At 44.0% G+C, this 24197-nt stretch overlaps 2 protein-coding genes across 2 annotated transcripts in view; both read right to left on the bottom strand.

Moving 5' to 3' along the window:
* The window catches only part of LOC119781367 (nuclear factor 7, brain-like), a 44795-nt gene extending 23811 nt beyond the window's left edge, over positions 1 to 20984 (bottom strand). The window contains exon 1 of the mRNA XM_038281788.1: positions 20881 to 20984. The gene's annotated coding sequence lies outside the window, so the exon portion shown is untranslated. The remainder of the gene's footprint in view (positions 1 to 20880) is intronic.
* On the bottom strand, positions 19391 to 21027 carry LOC119781383 (nuclear factor 7, brain-like). The gene is made up of 2 exons (XM_038281815.1): positions 20881 to 21027; positions 19391 to 20784 (listed from the first exon to the last, which is right to left on the bottom strand). The coding sequence occupies exon 2, from the start codon at positions 20765 to 20767 to the stop codon at positions 19391 to 19393; it is 1377 nt and encodes a 458-aa protein (XP_038137743.1). The 5' UTR covers positions 20768 to 20784; positions 20881 to 21027.
* Between the last annotated feature and the right edge of the window lie 3170 nt (positions 21028 to 24197).

Consider the following 24197-nt stretch of genomic DNA (forward strand, 5'->3'; position numbering starts at 1 on the left):
CGTGACTGTTTGTTCTCCCTCTACAGAGCAGCTGCCCATTCAGAGGCCTAAGCCCCAGTCTCTACCGTTGCCTGTTCAGGCCTCTCATTCGGGTGAAAGGGATGTCGAACCCATGCAGGTGGGACACACTAGGCTCACTCCAGAGGAGAGACAAAGGCGTATTCTAAGCAAACTATGTATCTACTGTGGTGAGAGTGGACACTTCATTGCTTCCTGCCCGGCTAAATCAAAAGCCTGGGCCCGCCAGAGGATCTGAGGAGTCTGGCGGGCCAAATAAACACTAAGAAATCTCCTCGTCTGTTGCTGCCTGCCACACTTTTCTGTGCTAACCAGAGCCTCTCCTTCTCTGCATTCATCGACTCAGGCTGTGAATGTAACCTAATCGATTCTAACCTCGTCCAGCAACTCCAGATTGAAACTATTCCTCTGGCTCAGCCTCTCAGTGTATCCGCTATTGACGGAAGAAAACTCCATCAAGTTACCCACCAAACTCAGCCCCTCGAGCTACTTCTGTCAGGTAACCACCGAGAGACTATAAAATTTTTTGTTTTTCCCTCTGCATGTTCTCCGCTGGTGCTCGGTTTCGAATGGTTGGAGAAGCATAACCCTCACATTAACTGGACTAAACGTCACCTGGAATCATGGTCCATCTCATGCCACGAGACATGCCTTCGTTCTGCTGCCCCCTTGGTGGGGTCTCCTAGAGGTGGGGGGGAGATGGACTCTCCTGACCTTTCTTCAGTTCCCTCTGAGTACCATGATCTAGCCCCTGTTTTCAGTAAGGTCAGTGCGACGTCCCTACCTCCACACAGACCATACGATTGCGCCATTGAACTGTTACCTGGTGCTCCTTTACCTAGCAGTAGATTGTATAACATTTCTAAGCCCGAAAGAGAAACAATGGAAAGATACATCAATGAATCATTAGCTGCTGGAATAATTCGCCCTTCATCTTCTCCATTGGGCGCCGGGTTCTTCTTCGTGGGAAAAAAGGATGGTTCCCTGAGACCTTGTATTGACTATCGAGGTTTGAACCAGATCACTATTAAAAACAAATACCCTCTGCCTCTTCTTGCCTCTGCTTTTGAGCCCGTACAGGGAGCTACTGTATTTTCTAAACTGGATTTAAGAAACGCTTATCATCTCCTTAGGATTCGTGAAGGCGACGAATGGAAGACTGCCTTCAAAACACCCTTGGGCCAATTCGAATATCTTGTTATGCCCTTTGGTCTAACCAACGCTCCAGCCTGCTTCCAGGCCCTCGTTAACGATGTTCTAAGAGACTTTCTCAACGTATTTGTTTTCGTGTACATTGATGACATTCTCATTTACTCCAAAGACCTCGATGAACATAAGAAACATGTCCGTCTTGTTTTACAGAGACTGCTGGAGAACAAACTGTTCGTGAAAGCCGAGAAGTGCGAATTTCGTCAACCTTCAGTCACCTTTTTGGGGTTCGTGCTCAAGGGCGGCCAGGTTAAACCATCTGAGGACAAGATTAAGGCAGTCTTTGACTGGCCAGTTCCAGAGAACCGCAAACAACTACAAAGGTTTTTGGGTTTTGCTAACTTCTATCGTCGGTTTATCCGAAACTACAGCCAGACCGCCCTTCCATTAACTTCTCTGACCTCTGTCAAACGCAGTTTTCAGTGGACTCCCGAGGCTCAAGCAGCATTTGAAAAATTAAAATCATTGTTTTCCAGAGCACCAGTCCTTATGCAACCTGATCCAGCTAAGCAATTTATCCTTGAGGTGGATGCTTCAGATTCCGGTGTTGGAGCAGTCCTATCCCAGAGACTAGACTCAGATCAGAAAATACACCCCTGTGCTTTCTTCTCCCGTAGGCTTTCTTCCGCTGAGCAAAATTATGATGTGGGTGACCGAGAACTTCTGGCCATCAAACTGGCGCTGGAGGAATGGAGGCATTGGCTGGAGGGAGCCGAGCACCCGGTTCTTGTATGGACAGACCACAAGAACCTGGCTTACATCCAGTCAACCAAACAAGCTAATCCCCGCCAATTCAGGTGGTCAATCTTCTTTGCTCGGTTCAATCTAATCATCTCCTACAGACCCGGATCCAAGAACGTGAAGCCCGATTCTCTCTCTCGTCTCTACTCCGTCGATCATCCCGAGACACCTGAACCTGTTCTCCCGGCTTCCTGTACAGTGGGAGTGGTCAACTGGGAAATAACTGACCTCATCAACTCAGCCCTGACCACTGAACCCGATCCAGGTAACGGTCCCTCCAATCGTACCTATGTTCCGTCTTCTGTCAGGTCCCGTCTTATCCACTGGATGCATGCCGCCAAATTCTCAGCTCATCCAGGAGTCAGTAGGACAGTTGTTCTCATCTCCAGACGCTTCTGGTGGCCCACTCTCCACAGGGACGTAAAGGAGTATGTGTTGGCTTGCCCCACATGTGCCCGTAACAAAGCCTCACACCAACCTCCTTCTGGCCTGCTTCAACCACTTCCTGTTCCCTCGCGTCCCTGGTCCCATATCGCCATTGATTTCGTCACCGGTCTCCCTGTCTCTCGAGGTATGTCCACCATTTTCACTATTGTTGACCGCTTCTCGAAGTCCTGCCATCTTATTCCCCTCAGAAAACTTCCCAGACAGCCCAGCTTCTCATCAAGCATGTTTTCCGATTACATGGCATCCCCCAAGAGATCCTCTCGGACAGAGGTCCGCAATTCATCTCCCAGGTCTGGAAGGCTTTCTGTTCTGCTCTCGGCTGCAAACCCTCTCTCACCTCTGGTTACCACCCCCAATCGAATGGTCAGACCGAGCGTATGAATCAACAATTGGAATCCACCCTTCGCTGCCTCACGTCTAACAACCCCGTGGACTGGAGCCAATTTCTTCCATGGATAGAATACGCCCATAACTCCCTCAAATCTGCATCCACTGGACAATCCCCATTTCAGGTCAGTCTCGGCTATCAACCACCTCTTTTTCCCGCAGACGAGAGAGAGATTTCGGTGCAGTCCGTCAACCATCTCATCCGCCGTTGCCAAAGGATCTGGAGGGAAACCATCGCCTCTCTCAACCAGTCACTAGAATCTACAAAGCGCTTCGCCAACGCCAGGAGACGTCCCGCCCCCGAGTACACCGAAGGCCAGGAAGTATGGCTGTCCACTCGAGACATCCCCCTCAAAGGGATGTCTCGAAAACTCTCCCCTAGATTCATCGGACCCTACAGGATCACTCGAGTCATCAACCCTTCAGCCGTCCGTCTCCAATTACCTCAGTCCCTCCGGATCCACCCCACCTTCCACGTGTCCCAGATCAAGCCTGTCTCCTCGAGCCCTCTGTGCCCCCCGTCCGACTCCCCACCACCCGCCCTGGAGGTCGATGGACATCCGGCCTTCACGGTTCGCCGCATCTTGGACTCCCGTCGACGAGGTCGCGGATGGCAGTACCTCGTCGACTGGGAGGGCTACGGACCGGAGGATCGCCAGTGGGTTCCAGGCTCGTACATCCTCGATCCAGCCCTTATCGAGGAGTACGAGCGTTCCTGCCCATCTACCTCTTCCGGACCGCCAAGGGGCGGTCGTTGAGGGGGGGGTACTGTTGGGAGCTGGAGAAATCCCACCTTTCTCCAGCAGAGTCCGCCGTGGATCCTCTGAGGGAGCCTCCTGCACAGCTGCAGCTCATCAGATCATCAGAGGATCCACTACTTAAGCTGTCTTCAGACCTTGCCTCAACGCCGCAGTGTTGTTCCAGTTGGTCAGCGCTTAAGCCTAGATCCTCAGAGTAATTCGATGACTTTTGAATCCAGCTTGGATTCTAACCCCTGTGTCTGTTTTCCAGGAAACCTGTGCCTCCTCTGTGAAAGCTCTGGAAGAGCTAACCTGCCGAGCCGACCCTCTGAGCCAAACCTGAAGATTCACAGAGAACCTCCAAGCAGCTCTGGACTAGAGCTGGGAAACCCAAAGCCAAGGTCTGTTCTAATTAGACGTGAGACGCTGAAGCAGCTAACGGACTCTGCTGATGAACTCTTCTCCAGAACCAACAGTGACTCTCCCAAAGCAAACTTCAAGAACCCTCAAGGTACAATCAGTAAACGTCTGGAAATCAAACCTCTGTTGGCTACGCTAACTGAACTGTCTCTCACGCAGACTCCGGTGAACCAGAACCCAGGCCCCGAACCAGAACCCGTATATTCAGTGTGCTTGTGCATTAATAAAACTGTTAAACTTTCATCCTTGTGTCCGTCAGTGGTGTTCTGCATTCTTGGGTCGCTTTCAGTGAACCCATCATGACACTCCAGGCACCTTGGTCCCTCTGTAAAGCCATCTCTAAGGGAAAAATGGTCTTGTAGGTCATTTTAACGTGTCACCTGTCAGTCCCAGTCTGGCCAGAGGTCAGAGGTCTGGACCGTTCTGTGGTCCAGGAAGGGGTTGACCCGTCATGAGCTCATGGGGAGGAAAACTGGGAGTCAAAGTTACCAACATGCTGAATTAAAGGAGCTGGGAGAAGGACAGATCATGTTATCTTACCCTTTCACAAACAATAGTAGATAAGATAAGGTCATGTAGCTTAAAGAATTTTAGATTAAAATTTGAACTTTGAACTTTGTCACAAATTATTCCATAATTTCAAACTTACCCAGTAAATGTACTTCCTTAGTATTCGGTACCCTTATCACTTCTGCACCTGCAGAAATCCAAACAAACTTCTCCTCAGCAGAGGAGGGAGGGGGGCAGTGTGTGTCAGTGGGCTGCAGCAATGTAAACAAGGGGAGACACTGCAGCACAGCCTTCTGTTGCTTCCACCAGACATGATGTGTGTGGAAGAAGAAAATGGGCTTTCCATCCGATTTCAAGAACGATGTTTCCAAGGCGAAGCAAAATCAAAGAACCCGAAACAAGAGTTTCATGAGGTGAAGAAACACCGAACCAGGGGTGCAAGAAGCTGAAACATCAACAAAGCTGGTTTTCCCAAATGCACATCAGACAGTCAGGCTGAGGTGTTCAAACTTCATCCAGCAGCCTAGCAGTCGTTTCTGTCCTCTGCTATTAATAATTACCTAAATAGATTATTTTCCTGTACAAGGTCATTTTATTCCCCTATTATTCACTTTACTGGTTTAGTCATAATTTAGTATTTTATTTAAGTTGTTTATTTATTCTGCTCTCAATTACCAACCCAAATTCCACATGGACTGTTCCAGATGGAAAAATAAACAGCATCTATATGGATCCTTATTAGTTTAGCTTTGCTGTCTTTCTCTTGTTTTATCTTCTTTCCTCCCTTTTCTTCATCAGAACAAATAAAATATGTTCTGTTGAAGAAAACCCATAAAGTTTCAGGCATTTTAACCTCCAGATATATCTGAGCTATGGATTCATTGAGAATAGATCATTTTAAAGTCTCCAACATTCATCTTAATGTAGGAATTAAATCCTGTTATCTATTTCCTCTATCAATATAATCATTATTATTAATGTTATTAAATATTATTATTATTAAATTATGTTATTATCATTATTTCCAATTGAGTCATTTGAACACCGTATAATTATTTACAAATAGTTATGTTTAATAAATTTGCATATTTATTCCAGATCAGCTTAAGCTAGATCTACTTCTTAAAGCTACAGTGTGTAATAATTACAGGGATATACAGTCAGAAATGTAATATATTATACATAACTATGTTATTTATCATCATCTACGAGCTCAGCCTCTTAACCTTAATATTTGCGTTGCCTTAGAATTCCTTATTTATAATTACATAGGAGCGGGTCTCGCGGCCATGGAGGCAGACATCTTTGCGCTACGGCAGCGCAGAGCCAACAAACTAGCGATTGCGAGATCGCCAAAATGTCACAACGATGTAGAAAAAATAACGGGTATATTTATTATCTTAAGTCTACATGACATCTATACCCTACACAGACTAATGAAATACTATCTGTAAAATTATCTATGTAAACAAACCTCATCACTTGAGAAGGTAGGTGATGCGGATGTCGTGGAAGACATTTTGTCCCGTAACGCTCGCCGTACTGTTGGGGGGGAGAAGCGGTGGGGGGGAGATGATCATGTTGCTGCAGTCTGCAGTCTGACCGCTAGATGTCGCTAAAAGTTACACACTGTAGCTTTAAAGAATTGTAAATAATTTAAAAGCAAATTAAATCAGCCTAAGTTATTTTTTTTAATCCAAATTATTTTGTTCTACAGATATAGATTTCTTTACTCTTAAAGTTTAATCTAAATATTAAAGAATTAAGGCTAACAAATTAAACTTTAGCATTTAAATAATGACACAGGTCCTTGATTATTTGAAGAAATGCCCAATTATTGTTAAACAAGCAAAATCTGTTCATTTGATTAAATTTTTTGTCTTTAAATCTGTCTTATTAAACCTTATTTGTTGTGATATTTGAACCTTATATCAGTCCCCTGTATTCCCAATTTAAACAGCTGTGCATTAAGTTTAACACATTTAACTCCTGCTTTGCTTTGAAAACAGGTTAGGGGGAAGAATGAGTCACAGAAACTAAAAATTGTCCTTAATTTACAGTTTAACCCTAATTATTCACTCATTTCTATTTTACCAAGACAAAAATAACTAATTATAATTTCACAAATGGACAACTTACAATAGGTAGAGTGGATCCACAGACACTACAGACAACATATAAGACAAACATATAAGACAAACAAAACACAAACAAATGGCCATAACATAAACCCTTAGCCCGCCCATCTTTACCGAACCTGCTGTAACTGGGTCAACGGTAAAATGGACGCTTCTCAGTCTATTTATACGCAGGTACTTTAACTCTAGTCAATAAACAGCAAACCAGTTACTGTTCTGCTGTAAGCCAACCTGGGATAACTTTGTGTCAGGTGCTATTTCAGTCCTAATTCTGAAAGTTAGGATGCTTTTTGTTTTGATCATCCTAGATTTAAATCCTTTAAGTAGGTTTTAGGTTTTATTCTCTTTTAAACATAATTGTTTTAAATGTGCCATAAATTGTTATTAATATTATTTCACTCTCTCAGGAAAATATGTCACTTTGATTCAATCTTTCAGGAATTAATTATTTTTTGCAAATCTATAATTTTAGTTAATAAACTCATAGCTTTTATATATTTTAGTTGCATTTTTCAAACTATATCCCATATATATTTGGTAAAACTGTAAGGTTTGTTTATTTTAAACACTTAAGGGATGAAAATTGCTGATTTCATTGTTCATATGTTTTAAGTGACATACATGTGTATTAATATTTTTTTGGGAGAGAAGGAAAATCAATTTCTCTTAGTTTTCATTTAGTGAAATCTAATTCAGATTAAACTGACACATAGCTTTAGATTTTATCCTATTGGATTATATTATTCATTCTTCTTCCTCTATAAAGTGCTATTTTGTTTACATTTTCATAAGTCAGAGCAACAATCACCTTTTCTCTGTCTTAGTCAGAACCTCAGATATTCATGGCACAGGTACAAAGCAACATATCACAAAATCATGAAGAGTGGCTGCTGTGGAAATAGAGAATTTGGTTTGTGACTAAAACCTGTGCGCATTTCACAACTACTGTGTCAGACCATGTTTGGACCCTTTTCTCTCTCTGGATTTGCCTAAGTTTTCATCTCCAGGTCCGTCCATAACATTATGGAACATGGTGACAGCAGGAAATGAACAAAACGAGACCCGTCCTGTTTTTAAACAACCACAGGCCTGATAATAAATGTTTTGTTTTCCAGTCCTGAAGCCGACATAGGTAAAGGTAGTTGCTGCTGAGTTTTTTCTCTTTTAAAAGATAATTTTGGTTTAGATACTTAAGGTTGGTTCTAATTTGATCAGACATTATTATACTGACTCTAAAACAATAAAATCTTTCAGTGAAAGCCAACCAGGCCGTACATTATCACCCTCATTAGACATTTTCCCACAGATAAAGTCATGTCAAGAAAGTCAGTCTGTCAGCAAGCATTTTCTTCATTGCAAGATGCAGAAAGGAATCTAATAAGAGAAAGTTATGAAGCTTTTCTTGCATAGTTGGAAGTCTATAGAAATGGAAAATAAAATAAAAAAAATATATGGTTGATCACTTTACCCTTTACTGACTGCTGCCAACAGGCGGTTTCAGTCCTGGAGCTCCCCCACCTCAGTGCAAAAAGGTTAGCCACTTTTCAAACAAAAACAAATAATTCATTAATTATTATTATTATTATTATTATTATTATTTTTTTTTTTTTTTTACAGTGTCCTGTCTGGCAAGGTGGCAATAAGAATAATTGTCTTGATGCCAAAAGGAGCCCAACAGATTTTACTTTCACAAGTGTAGCGGTATGGCAATTGCCATACTACTCCACTTGTTTCATGTATATAAATAGCTTTATTATAATTATGCAGGGAGTTTTACAGTTCATATGGACACTGCAATGTAAGTAGAGCAGAAAAACAGAAGAAGAAAAAGGAAAAAGAAAAGGACAAAAGATGAAAGAAAGAGGAGATAGGAAGGAGACAATGACAAAACATTTTCAGTCTGCTTCATCACCTGCAATGAGAGGGAAAAAAAAGAACAGCACAACCAAAAGACATGGTACGAGATATACAATAAAGCAAACACCTTGAAACTATCGCTAAAGTAATATTATTAAGTCTGACATGTACTCTGTGTTACCTGAAGATATGAATGTGGGGTTTCTGTTTGGAAGTGAATCTCTAAGTACCTGAAGCCTAGCACCTGTAGTTGTTTGTGAGGGTGAACTTGTGCATGTAAAGTTTTAACCATAGAAAAAATGCTCAATAGTGGTTGTGGAGAGCCGGAGAGGCACACCCCCCAGAGCACTGAGTCCAGCGCCGGGAGACCCAAAGCCCCAGGCGCCCAAAGGGACCCCAGAAGCGAAGGCACCAAGGCGGGGCCAGCCCCGGAAATCAGACCCCCACCAAGGTAGGAGGAGAGACAGCCACGAAGAAGCCCCCCAGCCACCGCCATGTCGGCGCCCCGGGGAGCCGCGGGGACGAGTCCGCGGGCCCCGCCGGCAGCCGGCCACCCCGAAGTAGGGCCGGGCACCGAACACCAGCCCCCCCACGGCGCCGACCGAAACGCCCCAGCCCCACATAGCACCGATACACGCCCCGCCCCCCGGCACCAAGCCCCGGCGACCGGCCGCAACGACCACCGCGACCACACCACCCAGGAAAAACACTCAGGCGGACCCACCCCCGGCCGGGGCCCACGCGCATCCGCCGCGAACCGGCCGCGAGCGCCGTGGGACCCCCCCAAAACGCCCCCCCGGCCAAAAGCGCAGCCCCACCCCACCAAGACCGATGCCAACAGCGCGCAACGAAACACACCGCGCACAGAATCAGCTCGAGAGCAGAAAAGCCGCCCGGCGCAAAACCGCAAGAAGAGCAGACCGCAGCCGGCGCAACCACCCCCCCCCAGCAGCCCGAGGGGCAGCACAAAGCCAGAGCGGAGCAAACCACGCCGCCCCCCCACCGGACGAAGCCAAAGCAGCAAAGCCACGTCGCCGCCCCCCTCCGCCGCCCGCACCAGGCCCTGACACGCGGCCAGAGCAGCTCCGCCGCCCCGGCCCCCCCAACACGCGCCGGCCATAGCCACTCCAAGCCCCCACCCGCCCCGCAGCCCCACCCGTCGCGATCAGCGGGAAAAGAGCAGCCCCGCCATGCCTCCAAGAGGGAAAACCCACCCGAATACCCAGCCAGCGCAGCCAGCGCAGCCAGCCCGCCCAGACCGGCCCCCCAACACCACCCCCGCCGGAGCCGCCCGGACCCCCACACACCAGCGGCGCGCCGCCAGCAGGACCCCCACCCAGCAGGCCCGCCGGCCCCCCGAGAAAACTGACATGCCAAACCCCCCAAAAAAAAACAAAAAAAAAGAAGGAGCCCCCACTATGCGACAGCGGACACCAGACACCGACCCGCCCGCAACCGCTCCCCCCCACCGAGGCAGAGAGAAAAAAAAAAAGAAAAAAAAAAAGAAAAACATAAATAAATAAATAAATAGGTAAATAAATTAATTAATTAATAAATTAATAATTAAAATTAAAATAAATAGGCAAGAGGATAAGTACGAGCGGAAAAACCGGAGCCCAGAACAGGACCCAAGACCCGCACCCCACCATGCCGTGCAGCCCCCCCCCCCCACCCCCCCCACCCCCCCCCGAACCGATACCACAGAACCGGCATGGGTGGGCAGCAGGACCCACCAGCCAGCCGGGCACGGAGCCGACACCACCACCCTCCCCCCGTCCTGTCCATCCAAAAAAATAAATAAAATAAAAAAATAATAATAATAATAATAAAAAAAAAAATAAATAAAATAATTAATTAATTAAATAAAAAAAATATATATATATATAAAAGGGAGAAAAGAAAAAAAAAAAAATAAATAAATGAATAAGGGGGGGTACAACCCCAGCCGGCCAGCCCACGCGCAACACGCAGAGCCCCCACCCCCCGGACGAAGCCCCACCAGGGGGCAGCACGGACCAGGACCAAGACAGGGAGCCAGACCCGAAGCCCTTCCAAGATCTTCTTCCCACTATCACCACCCCCCACCCCCCCTCCGGAGATGTAATCCCTCCCCTACAATAACCATCAAGCTACTCACCACACAAGCGACAGAAGACATCCAGGCCGAGATCATACCTACTCCCCTCCCTCCCCTTCCCCCACCTACAGAGTGCAAACCCGTGAGGGGGTAAGCACTTACCATAGGTGTTAATGTCCATGCCCCCCCCCCCCAGCCCAGCAGGCCCCGAGGCACCCCGGCACACCAGAGGCCGTGGCAGCAGGGGCAGGCAGCCGGGCGTACACTGGCCCAGAACCCAAGCAGCACTCCCCACAGAACCCGAACCCCCCGAACCCCCACCGGGGCCCCCGCCCAAGGGCAATGCGCCCCAGGAATCCCAGACCCCAGGACCCACCCCAGACCCACCCCGCAGTAGGGCCGGGCAGTGCCCAAAAACCCCCGGCGCCGGCGCCAGCGCCCCCACCCCCGACCCCGGCCCCCGAACGACTGCCCCCCGACACCGGTCCCACAGCACCAATCCGAAGAAGAAGAAAGCCACACAACACAGCAAAGCGCAAATCCCGAGCCCCACTCCAAGCCCCGATCCCCCCGCCCACACCCCCCCTCCCGCAAAAAAAAACAAAAAAAAAAAACAATTATAATAATCTCCCCCTCACTGGAGAAGAACGGCCGCAAACAAGCCAGTGCCCAACACCTACCGCCACACCACGAGGACCCCTCCACCCAGATGCTCCTCCCCAGAAAAGTCAACATGCCTGCCCTCCCAGGAGACAAGCAAGCCCGCCGAACAGGAACCCCCCCGGCAGCGCACCGCCGGCATGCGGGGGCCCGAGCAGCCCCAACAGAAACAACACCGGAAGGCCGACATGGACGAACCGACGGCACCAACCAAGCCCCCAGGCGGACTCCCCCACCCAAAAACACAACGAAACCACACCGCCCCCACCGACCACAGCAAACACAGCCGCAAGGCAAAGCAAAGGACAGAGCAGCCCCACCCGGCGCACGCCAGAGAGCCAGAGCAGCAAGGCCGCCCCAGCCGCCAGAAGCCGGCACAAGCAGCAAAAAGAAAGCAGCAGACGCGACCCCACCACTCCCGCCGCGCCCGGCGCGAAAGCCGCACGACCCACCCCGCTCCGGCCCCGCACCGCCCCACAGGCCGCCGAGAGGAGGACGGCCACGCCGGCCACGGCCCGTCCCCCCCCCCCACCGCCAAACACTGAGCAACCCTCCACTCCCAACCCGCGCACGATGCACCGCACCCCTGCGCCACCGGCACCCGCCCCAACAGAGCGAAGCCACACCCCGAACCGGGGGAACTCCAAGGGGACCCCCGACGCCCGCAACCAGCCCACAACAGACACATACGAACCCCGGCCACAGGCGCGACCACCCACGCCCCCCCCCGGATGACGCAACCACGGCAAGCACCACGGCCAACCAAAGAAACCCGGCACCGGAAGACGAGGCACGCCCCGACGCCCCGCAGAGCAGAAGCACCCCGGCCAGCACCACAAAATAACCGATGCCCAGCGCCCAGCCCCACCCAGCAGCAGCACAGCCACCAGGCCAGTAGCCCACGTCCGCCACCACGGAACCCCCCAAGAGCACCGCACGCGGCCGCCGCAGGACCCCCCCGCGGCGCCCCAGACCCCGCCCCGACGGGGGCAACAGTCCCCCGGGCCAGACCCGCCAGGCACCCAGCTCCGAGCACCCCCCGAGCCCCCAGGACCCCCGAACTAGCCCCCGCGCCCTACAAGACGCACCCCATACCCGCCCACTACACTAGTGATGGAGCGATCAGAGAGCCAGAGAGATCGGTTTGATGGGGATGCTGATGCTGTCTCAAGATTAATATGATCCAACACAGATCTCTGCTACTGATTGATGTTGAGTGTATCCTTACTTTTCCAATTCCATGGGATAGTTTTCTTTGCGATACATATTGCAGTGAAGCCAAGCAACCGATTTTTTTTTGCATAGAAGCTTCCCTCAACAGTACCCACAAGCAAACTGAAGGGGAAATTAGGGATTTTACAAACCAGGCTCACAGTGATAGATCTTACATACCTGTACCCAGAATCTCTGAACGGCGTGCATAACCATAACGCGTGAAAATAATTCATCAAGTTGATCAGCCCTGTGCACTGTGGGACAGATGTTAGATTGCGCAAACCCATCTTGAATAATCTTTGACTGTATAGTGCACTCTGTGGAGGATGTTGTATTGTATTAATTGTAAATTGGGGGTTTTTGGTCTTGTTAAAGTTCTTAGGGACATATCTGAGCCAGATGTTTTGTTCAAAGCTGACTGATATATCTGCTCCATTTTGAGTAATAGGAAGAGATATTGTATCATCCAGTTTAGGTCAAGTGTCCTGTATAAACTTAGGACTAGTAGTTTGGGGGGGGTATAACTCTAGAAACTCTGATATTTTAGTTGGAAATTATTAAACCTCCATCAATATGCTTTAGATTTTTTCTAATTATAGCTTTGATTTGCTCTTATTCTAAGGATTTATATTTGTTAATTGCCATATTGCAAGTTTAATCTAGCGACTGTGATAACTCCGTATTCAAAACAAATGATCCCAGTAAGTATACCTTTATTCTTCCAGTACGAAAGTTTATCACATTATTTTTTTATGTAAAAATGTCAGGGTTATTCCTGATGGGTGTAAGACTGCACGGGATAAGTGTTGACTTTTGTTATATTTTAGAAATTCCACCTTGCTGTCAGGGAAGAGCTGATGTTAATATTTTTGAAACATGGGTGCCGTTTGATTTAGAGCTAATAAACGGCAAATCTGAGATTATATCATTACTTGCATATATACTGTTCTGTGCTATATCCAGGCTCATCTAAGGATTATGCTTTTATCCATTTAGAGATGTATTGTAATCTATTTGCTAAGTAGTAGTGTTGGAAGTTAGTAAATCTAGTCCTCCTCTGTCTTAGTTTTCTGTTGTGTTTTTAGCTGATACGAGGGGGTTTGTTTATCCTTCCAAAGAAAATTTAGAGATGGAAGAATATAGAGATTTAAACCATGGGGTGATCGTTAGTTTATTTGGGATCATGAAGAATAGGTAGTTAATTCTGGGTTAAAGACCATCATTATTAATTGAGGGCTACTCGACACATAAGGGAGCATCGGAAGCGATTTCCCTCTTTCTTAGGTCCTCTTCTATTTTTCATTAAAAGAGGGATGTGGTTGAGTTTTGGTAACTCAGCTAGTTTAGATGACACAGTACATTCCCAAATATTTGATATTTCATGATTGCAATTGTAGACCTGAGGGATTCTGTAGAGAGCAATTAATGGGTAGTATTCAGATCTGGACCCAATTTATATAGTATTCTGAGACTTTTGAGAAAGATTTAGTAAAACTAAATCACTTGAGAGAGGCAGAGGTGTTTGAGTGCGGAGATAAAAGTAATTCATCATCTGCGGTAAAGATCTAATTTTATGCTCATTTTCATGCTTTTTTATACCTTTAATCATATTTGTTTGTCTGATTGTAGCAGCAGAGGCTCAATAAAAATAGGCAAAAAGTGAGGGGTGAGAGTGGGCATTCCCTGTCTGGTGCCCCCTCTGGAGACAAAAGCTGGAAGATGTTTGATATGTTTGTCTGACACAGGCTGTTGGGAAGCTGTATTAAAGTTTTTAAACCAATTTATAAAGGAATTGCCAAAGCCAAATTTATGTAAGGAGTAGCAATAAAAATTTCCAGTTTACTCTATACGAATGCTTTTTCTGCATCTAAGGACATTATAGGCGTTAGATTTTTTGCTGTAGGAATTAATCTATTAAATTCAGCAGTCTGCGTGTGTTAGCAGCCCTGATGCCTACTTTAATGAAACCGTTGATCTGGGTGGAATTATGAGCGGGAGTGGGACTTTATCTAACTGTTTTGCTAAAGCTTGACAGATTATTTTAATATCACATTACTATTAAGGATATGGGACGATAGCTGGTGGGAAAATAGGATATTTGCCTGGCTTAAGCAGGTAGGACTTTTGGTGGAGATTCATAGTAACTGGAAATTTGCATTATTACGAGTTTCCTGCAGCTTTCTGTGGAACGTTGGGGCCAAAATGTCCCAGAAATCTTTATAGAACTCAGTAGGGAACCCGTCTGGACCTGGCGCTTTATTATTTGGCATGTTTTTTAATGCTTCCTGAACTTCAGCTGTAGACAGCGGTGAGTCCAAGGTCGCTCTTTGACTCTCTGATAATTTAGGAAGAGTTATTTTATCCAGAAATCGCTTGATATCATTATCTGATGGATTTAACTGTGATGTGTATAAAGATTTATATGTATCTGTAATATATTACCGATTGAATCTGTAACTGCAAATATAGTCGTTTTTTTCTTTGTTTATTTTTAGCTGGTTAGCTAAGAAGCTTCCTGACTTATTGCTATGTTCAAAGTTGTCAATTCGAAGTCTTTGAATTAAAAATTTATTTTGTTTTTCAATAAATTCGTTTAGTTCTAGTTTTATTTTACTTTATTTTATTTTACTTTATTTTAATTCATTAATTAAAAAATAATTTAGCACCGTAAGAGAAGGAAAGCTTTATGTTGGTGCACCTCCTCCTTGTTTCCCCACAAAAAAAAAATCCCCAGTGTCTCTGTCCTCATGGTTTTTGCACACACACACATTGTGGGGCAAGTTGCAGCTCAGGTGAGTTTTTAGGGTCAGGGTTTCAGAGCAGATGAAAATCCTTTTGTGTTGTTTTCCCCAGATTTTAACTCATCATTTCCATCCGGTTGCTGTGATGGTGTGTGTGCGTTGGGGGGTGGGGGGAGATTGATGCCTGTAGCAGGCTGCCTTTCTCCGGCGGTCTGATAGGAGTTTTTTTTTTTTTTTTGTTAAAAAAACAATGGTTAGTTTAAGGAAGAGTTTCAAATGAATAATAAAAAAAATAAATAAAAAAAAAATAAAGTTGTTCATCTTTACCATATAAAAGAAGAAGCCTTTTTCAGGAAAGGAATGTCGCCACATCAGTCACCCCACTTCATCCTTCAGTCACTTTAGGTCACCTTTCCCCTCTCGTCACATACTTTTTCTCATCTAATTTTCTCATATTTGCTTTTATCATCAACGTTACTTTTCTCTATTTAATTTTGGTTTTTCTATTTAATTTTAGGTTAATCCTCCATTTCACAAGTTTTTTTACTCTTTTACAACTTTTAATTTGACCTTATTTTATGCCCTACTTACCTTTTGTCTGTAATCATTTAATAGTTTTTTATTTTTAGCCATTGAAATTAAAATTCATTATTATTACTTAGTATAGTGTAAGTTTAATATATAATACAGTGTAAATATGTTTAATATAAGGTTAAAACACTGCCTTTTTGACTTCTTATTTTAACCCTTTTCTTTTTGAAGCTGAGTTTCTTTGAACTCTCCTCTCATCCATCCATCATTTCAAACTTTTTATTTTTTATTTTTCCCTTTTTTTATTTATTTTTTTTTTCAAAATCTGTAAATTTCTTACCTTACCTTCTTTTTAGCCTCTAACTTCTCATGATATTGGTTTATCTTATCTTTAACTTTTTTTTTCTTTTTATTGCAACATTTAAGAACCTTATTTTCTTTGCAATTGATCAAAAAATTTCTCCTTGGGCAGTTGACAATTCCCTGGAACCTTGCCTTTTGTTCTACTACCATACTGTAGAACTGCAAAACCTTTCCCATTATCTACAGGTAATTTAACTCTGCCCGATACACACCAATCCTCTGGTGCCGACCTGGATAACTGGGGGGGATCCCACTCTAGATTACCGACGTCTCAGTAAAATTAAATGCCTTCTGGTGGCACCTACAACCTTCCTCTCACCCTTAGAGAGAGCCTCACGTTCCTATGCGAGGTCTTTTGGTTCACAGGTGGAACAAAACCCTGAATTGCCTTTCTGCTCCCCAAAAAGAGAAGTTATCTTTTATTTTGTATGTATATTCTTTAGTATTATACTAATTGTAATGTTTTTTAAATGATTATTCGTTAATTTAGTTAGATTTTTATTTTGTTTTTGTTAGATTACATTTATTTATTTGATTATTTTTATGGAGAAGAAGAGGACTTTGTTTGAGCTAATTTTCCAGTATTTGATTTCTAGTAATCTTTAAAGCTGTTAACAATCTGTTGTTATGTAATTTAGTTTTTGAAATTTAATTTAAACTGTGCCGACAAAGATTAATCTCACCGTCTCAAAAAATGGTTTGTTTTGATCCTCCTGCTGACCTCCAGGGACCTCGATGCCAGAAGTCCTCACTCCCTTAACCTTCTAAACGGGGTATTGAGGCTGGAAGACTGCTTCCTCCAGGTGGTACCTGACACTTCTGACAATCGCTGTCCTCAGAAAAAATCAGTCAAAGAGAATCCTGCATTGACAACGCCAAATTGTCGTGGGAAAAAAGTATTCAAATGATCCGACAAGAAATCTTCAACCTCAGCCATCTTGATATTTTTTCCCCATTTCATTCTGCAAAGCCCTCCTTAACCTGTCAACCCTAAAAATTCAAGGATTTGAATGGTTATAGTACACTTTTCTTATAGCTTCACCATTAGTCGGCACTCAAAAATGATTAGGCGATTTTTTATATTTTCTCTTTTATATACGTTTGGCAAATTAGTAAAAGAATAAAGCACAAAAACACAAAAACAAGAAAAATTTTTCATGATGTAACTTCTTTTTTCTCTTTCAAATCACTTTTACAAACAAGAAATGTAAAAAAAAAAATAATAATGTTTTATTTTTTTTAAATCACATCTCTAAAGTACAAATGTAAAAACTAAACTTTTTCTAATCACATCTAATCACACAACTTTTTTTTAATCCACTTCGAAATGATACAGAAGATAAACATGCAAGTAAATAGCACAGAATTGACTCTGTGTGACCAAAGTTGTCTGAAATAGTAGAGAGATTATTGATTTTTTTAAATATAAAGTTGGAGAAGGTGGAAGATATGAAGTTACTGTGGGGAAATTAGGAGAGTATATATCCCAGTACGATTCCATCCTATCCGGTGTAGGTTTGTCCTTTCTTGAGGAGATATGTGATGGTATGCCTCCTCACGCTAAATATATAGGGTGGAGGGTGGGTCTAAAAGTGGGATAGTTTTAAAGACATTTCCCCAAAACACAGATGTTTTTTCACAGTCAAAATATCAAGCCAGCAACGCAAACTCCGGAAGAGGTTGGAAATTCAATCCCCAGATGTATCGCCATCATGGTCCTAAAGATCACACTATCTGTATTGAAAGCTTCTAAAACAAACAGATCAGAGGATAAATCCTTCGCCTACTTGCTTCGAGAGGCCAGGAAATATTTGTGGTGGATTTTGTTTGCCATATTGCACTAAAGAGTATCTTTCTATTAACGATTTCTACATCGGTCGGAAAACTGATCAACTCTGACCGGAGTGGTGTAGGAAATTCCTCATTTATTTTCGTTTTGTAGGGGATGGCCAGCCTCTGCCCAATGATTATAGGTAAGGTTGCATGTATCAGAAAATCGAGAGAGCTTCTCAGTGCAGTTGTTGGCTGTCTAACCAATGAGAAAGCTAGTTACATCTGAGGAGCAACTAAGATTGGTTCAACTTGGTCTCCAGTTTGCCCAGGTTCATCGAAATGATTAATGGAGAAGATAAAGTCAAAACATTATGAGATTGGAAAAGGTCATTACCTTTTAAAATGTTTAATGAAGAAGATATTTATATTCACATTGATGAATGATGGATTTCAAATCTCCATTAAGAAACAGGATTTGAAACAAGATATCAAATTTTTGTATTTAATAACGAAATAATAAATACAAGTTACAATTACAAAATGCTTTGATATTTGGATTTCTAAATGCTTAATTTAAATGTTTCCTTTGAAATGTTTTTTTTCCTTTTTATTGATTCTCCTCTATATCAAGACATTTTAGAAAGACAATCCAATCAAATAATACATACATATCATTAAAAGTTTTCTATATAAGGAAACAAGGCTGATTGTTATCAACCTTGCAGGATTGACTCCTCCTGGATGAGCATGTTGTGACAGCAACTATTTGCTGCCTTGTTTTGTTGACTACTGCAGCAATCCCTCACACCAAACATGCATGCTGAGACAGTGAAGAGGAAAAGCTCTCTTTTAACAGGAAGAAACCTGCAGCAGAACCAGGCTTAGTGTGAGTGGCCTTCTGCTGATGCCGACTGGGGTTCAAGGAGACAGAAGCAGACATACAGAAAGAAACATAGAAGCATTGATCTATAAAAACTTTCTATGTTAGAAAGGGTTACAGTAGAATAGCTCCATAGGCTGCTTTGTCTAGGAAAAATAAAGTTAAGCAGATGATCCCTGATCTTGTAGTCATGTCAACAAGGAAGACCACATGCAGTTAGTTAGAGTAAAAGCTGAGCTCATGGCTATGTCTAGGAAAGAAACAGGACTAAACACTTAATAAAGCCAAACTCAAGTCCAGACCTGATGAGTTGTTCCTGAACTGAACATGAAAACCTTTCAGAGTTCCTTCTGCAGCGTTCATCAGTCTGGATGTTTGGATCTCACTTTGTTTCCATCAGCAGAGCTCTCCAGGGTCCTCATGTCTCCACTAACCTCACCTGTTCCCTGTTCATGATCAGCACACCTGGATCTGCTGTCAGAACCAAACTGAACTCCACATCATCCACTTCATGTCTTAGTTTGTAGCAACAGATTATGAAGCAGATCTGAAACTGACCTGAAAACAACCAGATGATCAGTCAGATCAGATCAGATCATCTCCAGTTTCCTGTTTCAAACACTGAGTTTCAATCAGATCAATAAGGTTTCATTTGGACTTTGTGTTCTTCATGCTGAGAAACATCAGAGCTGCTGTTTGCTCACTGAGATCTTCATGGGTAAGATTTTTATTTTACCCACAGTGCTGAAGTAAGGAAATACCTTGTCAGTGAAGGTGTGTGTGAAGGTGTGTATGTGTGTGTTAGTGTCCAGATCAGAGAAGGACAGCTTTCCTCTGTCCCGGTCCAGATTCACTCTGATCCTTTGGAGCTTTGTTTGAACTGAGAGAAGAGTGGAATCAGATGGAGAGAATGCTGAGTAACCTTCATTGAACCCTATAACCAACAATCCAGACTCGATGGCTCCCTTTCTCTGGACAGACTCTTCTAACACACCAAGTTCCCAGTATTCACTGTCTCCAACATCAACTGCACATATATGGTTCCCTGAGCTAAAGCCCTCAGAACTCAGGAGAGAACATTGGGCAAACCTCTCTGGATTATCAGGAAGCTTCTGTTTCTCTCCTTTAGTCCCACTGGTCAGATCATCAGACAGGATGAGTTCTGAACCAGCAGTGTTTGGGTCCAGGATGAGAGGAGTGTAGGACACCATGTTCTTCATGTTGCTCCAGATGTTGAAGGCCAGGTTGCCCAGATGTTTGGCCTGGTCTATCAGAGCTCCTGAGGGCAGCTGTGGATCCTCCAGCAGGGGGCAGCGCTGGACTCTTTCCACTGCAGCCTTGTAGTTGTGCAGAAATGAGACGTCTTCAGCTCTCAGCTCCTCCTCTGTGGCTCTGACTGTGTCTGAAAGAGCTGCTATCTCTCTGCTCAGAGCCTCCATCTTCTCCTTCATCATCCCTCTCTTCTGCTCCTCTTCCTCCCTCAGTGCAGCCAGCCTGGCCTCCTCTTCATCTGCTAGAAACTGATGAAGCTTCTTAAACTGCTCCTTAATCAGCCTCTCTGTGTGTCGGGCCTGGACCTTCATGTGTTTTGCTGTCTGATCAAACTCCTCTTGAACTTTCTTCCTGAGCTCCAGCTTCTTCTTCAAGGTTTCTAGAGATGAACGAAGATTAATTCTGTGATCCTCTGCAGCTTCATCTATGGGAGCAAAGCGGTGGCTTCTGTGCATTTTTGAATCTCTGCAGACGACACACACTGGATGCTGATGGTCCAGACAGAAGAGCTTGAGTTTCTGAGAGTGCAGACTGCAGAGATCCTCTGAAGCTCTCTGCTCTCTCTGCTGTAAGAAGGTCTCACACAGGTTCTTCAGAACCAGATTACAGGGTGGATTTGGGGTGAGACATATTGTTTTACAAACTGGACACTGTTTTACTGGTTTATTTCTCCAGCAGTTCTTCAGACAATTCTTACAGAAGCTGTGGCTACATGACAGAACAACTGGATCCTCAAAGATGTCCTGACAGACCGGACAGCAGAGATTCTCCTCTAACCTGGAAGCCATTTAGTCTCTGAGTGAAGCTGAAAACAAAGAAGGTCCAGTCAGTCATGGCTCCCCTCCCTCCTCTACTAACTTCCCTCAAAGTGACTCTGAGTGGTGTTCTTGGTCCAACTCACCTTCAGTGTGTGGAGTGTGAGCAGCTTGAAGCAGCAGTGTTGGAGGTTTCCACTTTTCTCTCCTGCAGCTGGACTCACTCAGAGGAAGCTGCTAGTTTGGTCTGAAGGTGAATCTGATCGTCTGGGAGTCTCTCTGCAGGAACCAACAATCACAAACTGCTTCCTGCTTTAGTTTAACTCCAATTAAGGTGTGTTTCATTCCAAAGTCCTGAATTCAACCTTTAGCTGCTATAAAACTCACTGATTAACAGGTGTTGGCACCAATGAGGATCAGTGTCTCCAAATCCGAGACCATGGTCATGAGCCGGCAAAGGGTAGAGTGCCTTCTCTGGGTTTTGGAGGATGTACTGCCCCTAGTGGAGGAGTTTAAGTATCTCAGGGTCTTGTTCACAAGTGAGGGGAAGATCCAGCAGGAGATTAATAGGCGGAATGGTGCGGTGTCTGCTGTGAGGCGTGCACTGTACTGGTCTATTATGGTGAAGAGAGAGCTGAGACAAAAAGCAAAGCTCTCGATTTACCGGTCGATCTACGTTCCTACCCTCATCTATCATCATGAGCTTTGGGTCATGACCAAAAGAATGAGATCACGGATAAAAACAGCTGAAATAAGTTTTCTCCATAATTTGTCTTGGCTCTCCCTTAGAGATAGGGGGAGGAGCTCAGTCATCCGGGAGGACTCAGAGTAGAGCCGCCGCTCCTCCACAACGAGAGGACAGTTGAAGTTGTTGTGCCATTCAGTTAACCAGAAGATCAGCCCCATAACCAGCATTGAGAACATGGAGGCCATGTCCTCTGTATTTTCCCGTTTTTTTTTTTTGCTATCATTATCATTTTTTTTATTCAGAGAAATGTGAAACTTTGATTGCTGTAAAGATCAGCATGCATTCTCATTTGTTTAAAACAAAAAAAAGTACACAATCATATTGTGACCAGATGTCCTCTTTTTCCCAGACATGTCCTTCTTTTCATACCTAAAAACATTCCAAAATCGTCCGGGGTTTTGGTCGACTACAGTGCAGCACATAGTCAAAACACACCAGGCACTCGAACTGAGAGCCATCAGCATCGGGCTGGAACCCCTGTGGAAGGGGGCAAGGTGCCAGCAGTGGTAACAAACGATGGGTGCAGCTATCTGTGTTCAGAGCGTTTTGAGTCTCTCCCGCTGCTCCCGTGTCCCGCATCTCAGTGTGACATCATCAGATATGTCACCCTGAGACATCTGAGACAGCTGCGTAGTTGGAGGAGAGACACACAGCAGCACTCAGTGAATATTAACCAGCAGCTACTTCGATGTTTAAGTAGAAGTTATGAGACAGGTTGGTTAAAATAATTAGAGCTGCCACCGAAAAATCTGTCCGTTAGACATACAGAGCCTTTGCAGCTAAAAATGGCAACAGATTTTAAGTTTAAAAATTTAGTAGTATAATGCCAGAAGCTTGAGAAAACATAGTTTGTTCTTCTTTACTAGTTAAAAAAATATTGGCTTCTCAGAGGATCATGACTCCCAGAGACAGGTTAAAATTAACATGTTTTCTTATTGATCAGACAGAATCAGACTGCAGAGCTTCAACATATCCTGAAATGTTTCTTTCTGGCATCATTATATTAGTAAATAGGTTCATAAATCTTTTTAAACAGAGAGAAGTAGGGAGAGCTGCAGATTTAAAGGTGAAACATATTTACTGGGATATGCAACATATAATAAAATACATCTGCAAGTTTACCAGAAAGTTTGCAAAAAAAATAACAAAAATGCTATGCTATATTTAAAATGCAGCATATCCATTTTTTCTGGATGGAATTGAAATTGTGCTACTAGGGATATGTTAGGTTTAAACACCAAACACCTTATTCAGTAACCTGTACAAAGAAAGACACAGAGATTTTAGTATGATTTACTTGCAAGGAGAGTGATCAGAGACTGTTCAGTTACAATTCTCCAAACCACTCTGAAACAGCTCTGCCCTCCAAGCATTTTATTAAGGAACGCCCTGGCTACAATGTTGGTTCCGACTGCTAAAAGGGAGGAGGGGGTGAAACCAGTCGGAAACCAGAAGTTCTGCATAACATCATACAGTATCATAAGATAAGGAGAGCTTTCACTCCTTTCTCTCCGTTCTCCTTGACCTCGCTTCCTGCACACACTAAATAACAAGCATTAGAAACACAGCAAGTAAAACATTTCAACACTTTGTGTAATACAAGTATACAGGAATATGCAAATGTGTAAATATGAATGTATAAGTATAATATGATTAAAGTAGAATAACTTGTATAATTAATCCAACATTTCCCTCCTGTTTATTCACTTTAAGCTATTTATTTTATCATTCAGTAGTTACTTCTTTTCAGATTTTCAACTATGAAATCATGTTTTAGCTGTAAAGGGTACACTCAGAGGTACTTTAAACTGGTGGGTTACTGTTAATGTCATTGGAATTAGGATAAAAGTCAGGAAAATGCAAAGAGATTTCATCCTCTTCGCTGTCTTCATCATCAGATGGGTATTTTTCAGTGGGCATGAGGGCATACATTTCTGCTTTCATGGGTTGTATTGCTGTGGTAATTAGCCTATTTAGCAGCGCTCTAATACATGGAATACAACAACATCCACATAAGGTCAAGATGGCGGCAAATACAGCTATAGACATTAAAATAGAAAGCACCAATTGTTTGTATTTACCAAAAATGTCTCCAAATCCATCCCACATTTTTGTGTCAACTCCAGAATGGTCTTTCATTTTGCTGTTAAGAGAGCGAAGGCCTTCAAGGGCCTTTGTGAGGCTGCCATCAGCAGCGGTGTTGTTGGGAATAAAGGTGCAACACTGATCTCCAAAAATAGAGCACACACCACCTTTTTCAGCTAACAACATGTCAACAGCAATACGGTTCTGGAAAGCCATCAGAGAGGTAGCTGACAATTGTTCATGGACGGCGGAGAAGCCTTGTTCTGTTTTATTTCCCAGCCTCTGGACGTTATAATGGATGTAGTTGATTCTGTCTACATTTTTATTTAGGGTACACCACCAGCATAAGAAAGATTCAAATCCTGCAGAAACTTGATTGGCTAGTTTATACTCATCAGGAACACCTCTGGGTACACCAATGCTATCAATATAAGTAGGGTCATCTCCACTCCATGCATTTTCAGATGCCCTCCTCCTTCTAGTATGCCCTGTGTGAGGTAAAATGCTGTTTGCAGTCGTTAACAATTCATCTGTTGTGAGTGATGTAACAGAAACAGGTAAAATCAAGGTGAAATTTGCCACAGCTACTTTTTTCAAAAAGATTGGTTTCTTTTTCTCAGTTGTGGTCAG

This window comes from Cyprinodon tularosa, unplaced genomic scaffold, assembly GCF_016077235.1.
Source record: "Cyprinodon tularosa strain WSP-4 unplaced genomic scaffold, ASM1607723v1 ctg1036, whole genome shotgun sequence".
Lineage (NCBI taxonomy): Eukaryota > Metazoa > Chordata > Actinopteri > Cyprinodontiformes > Cyprinodontidae > Cyprinodon > Cyprinodon tularosa.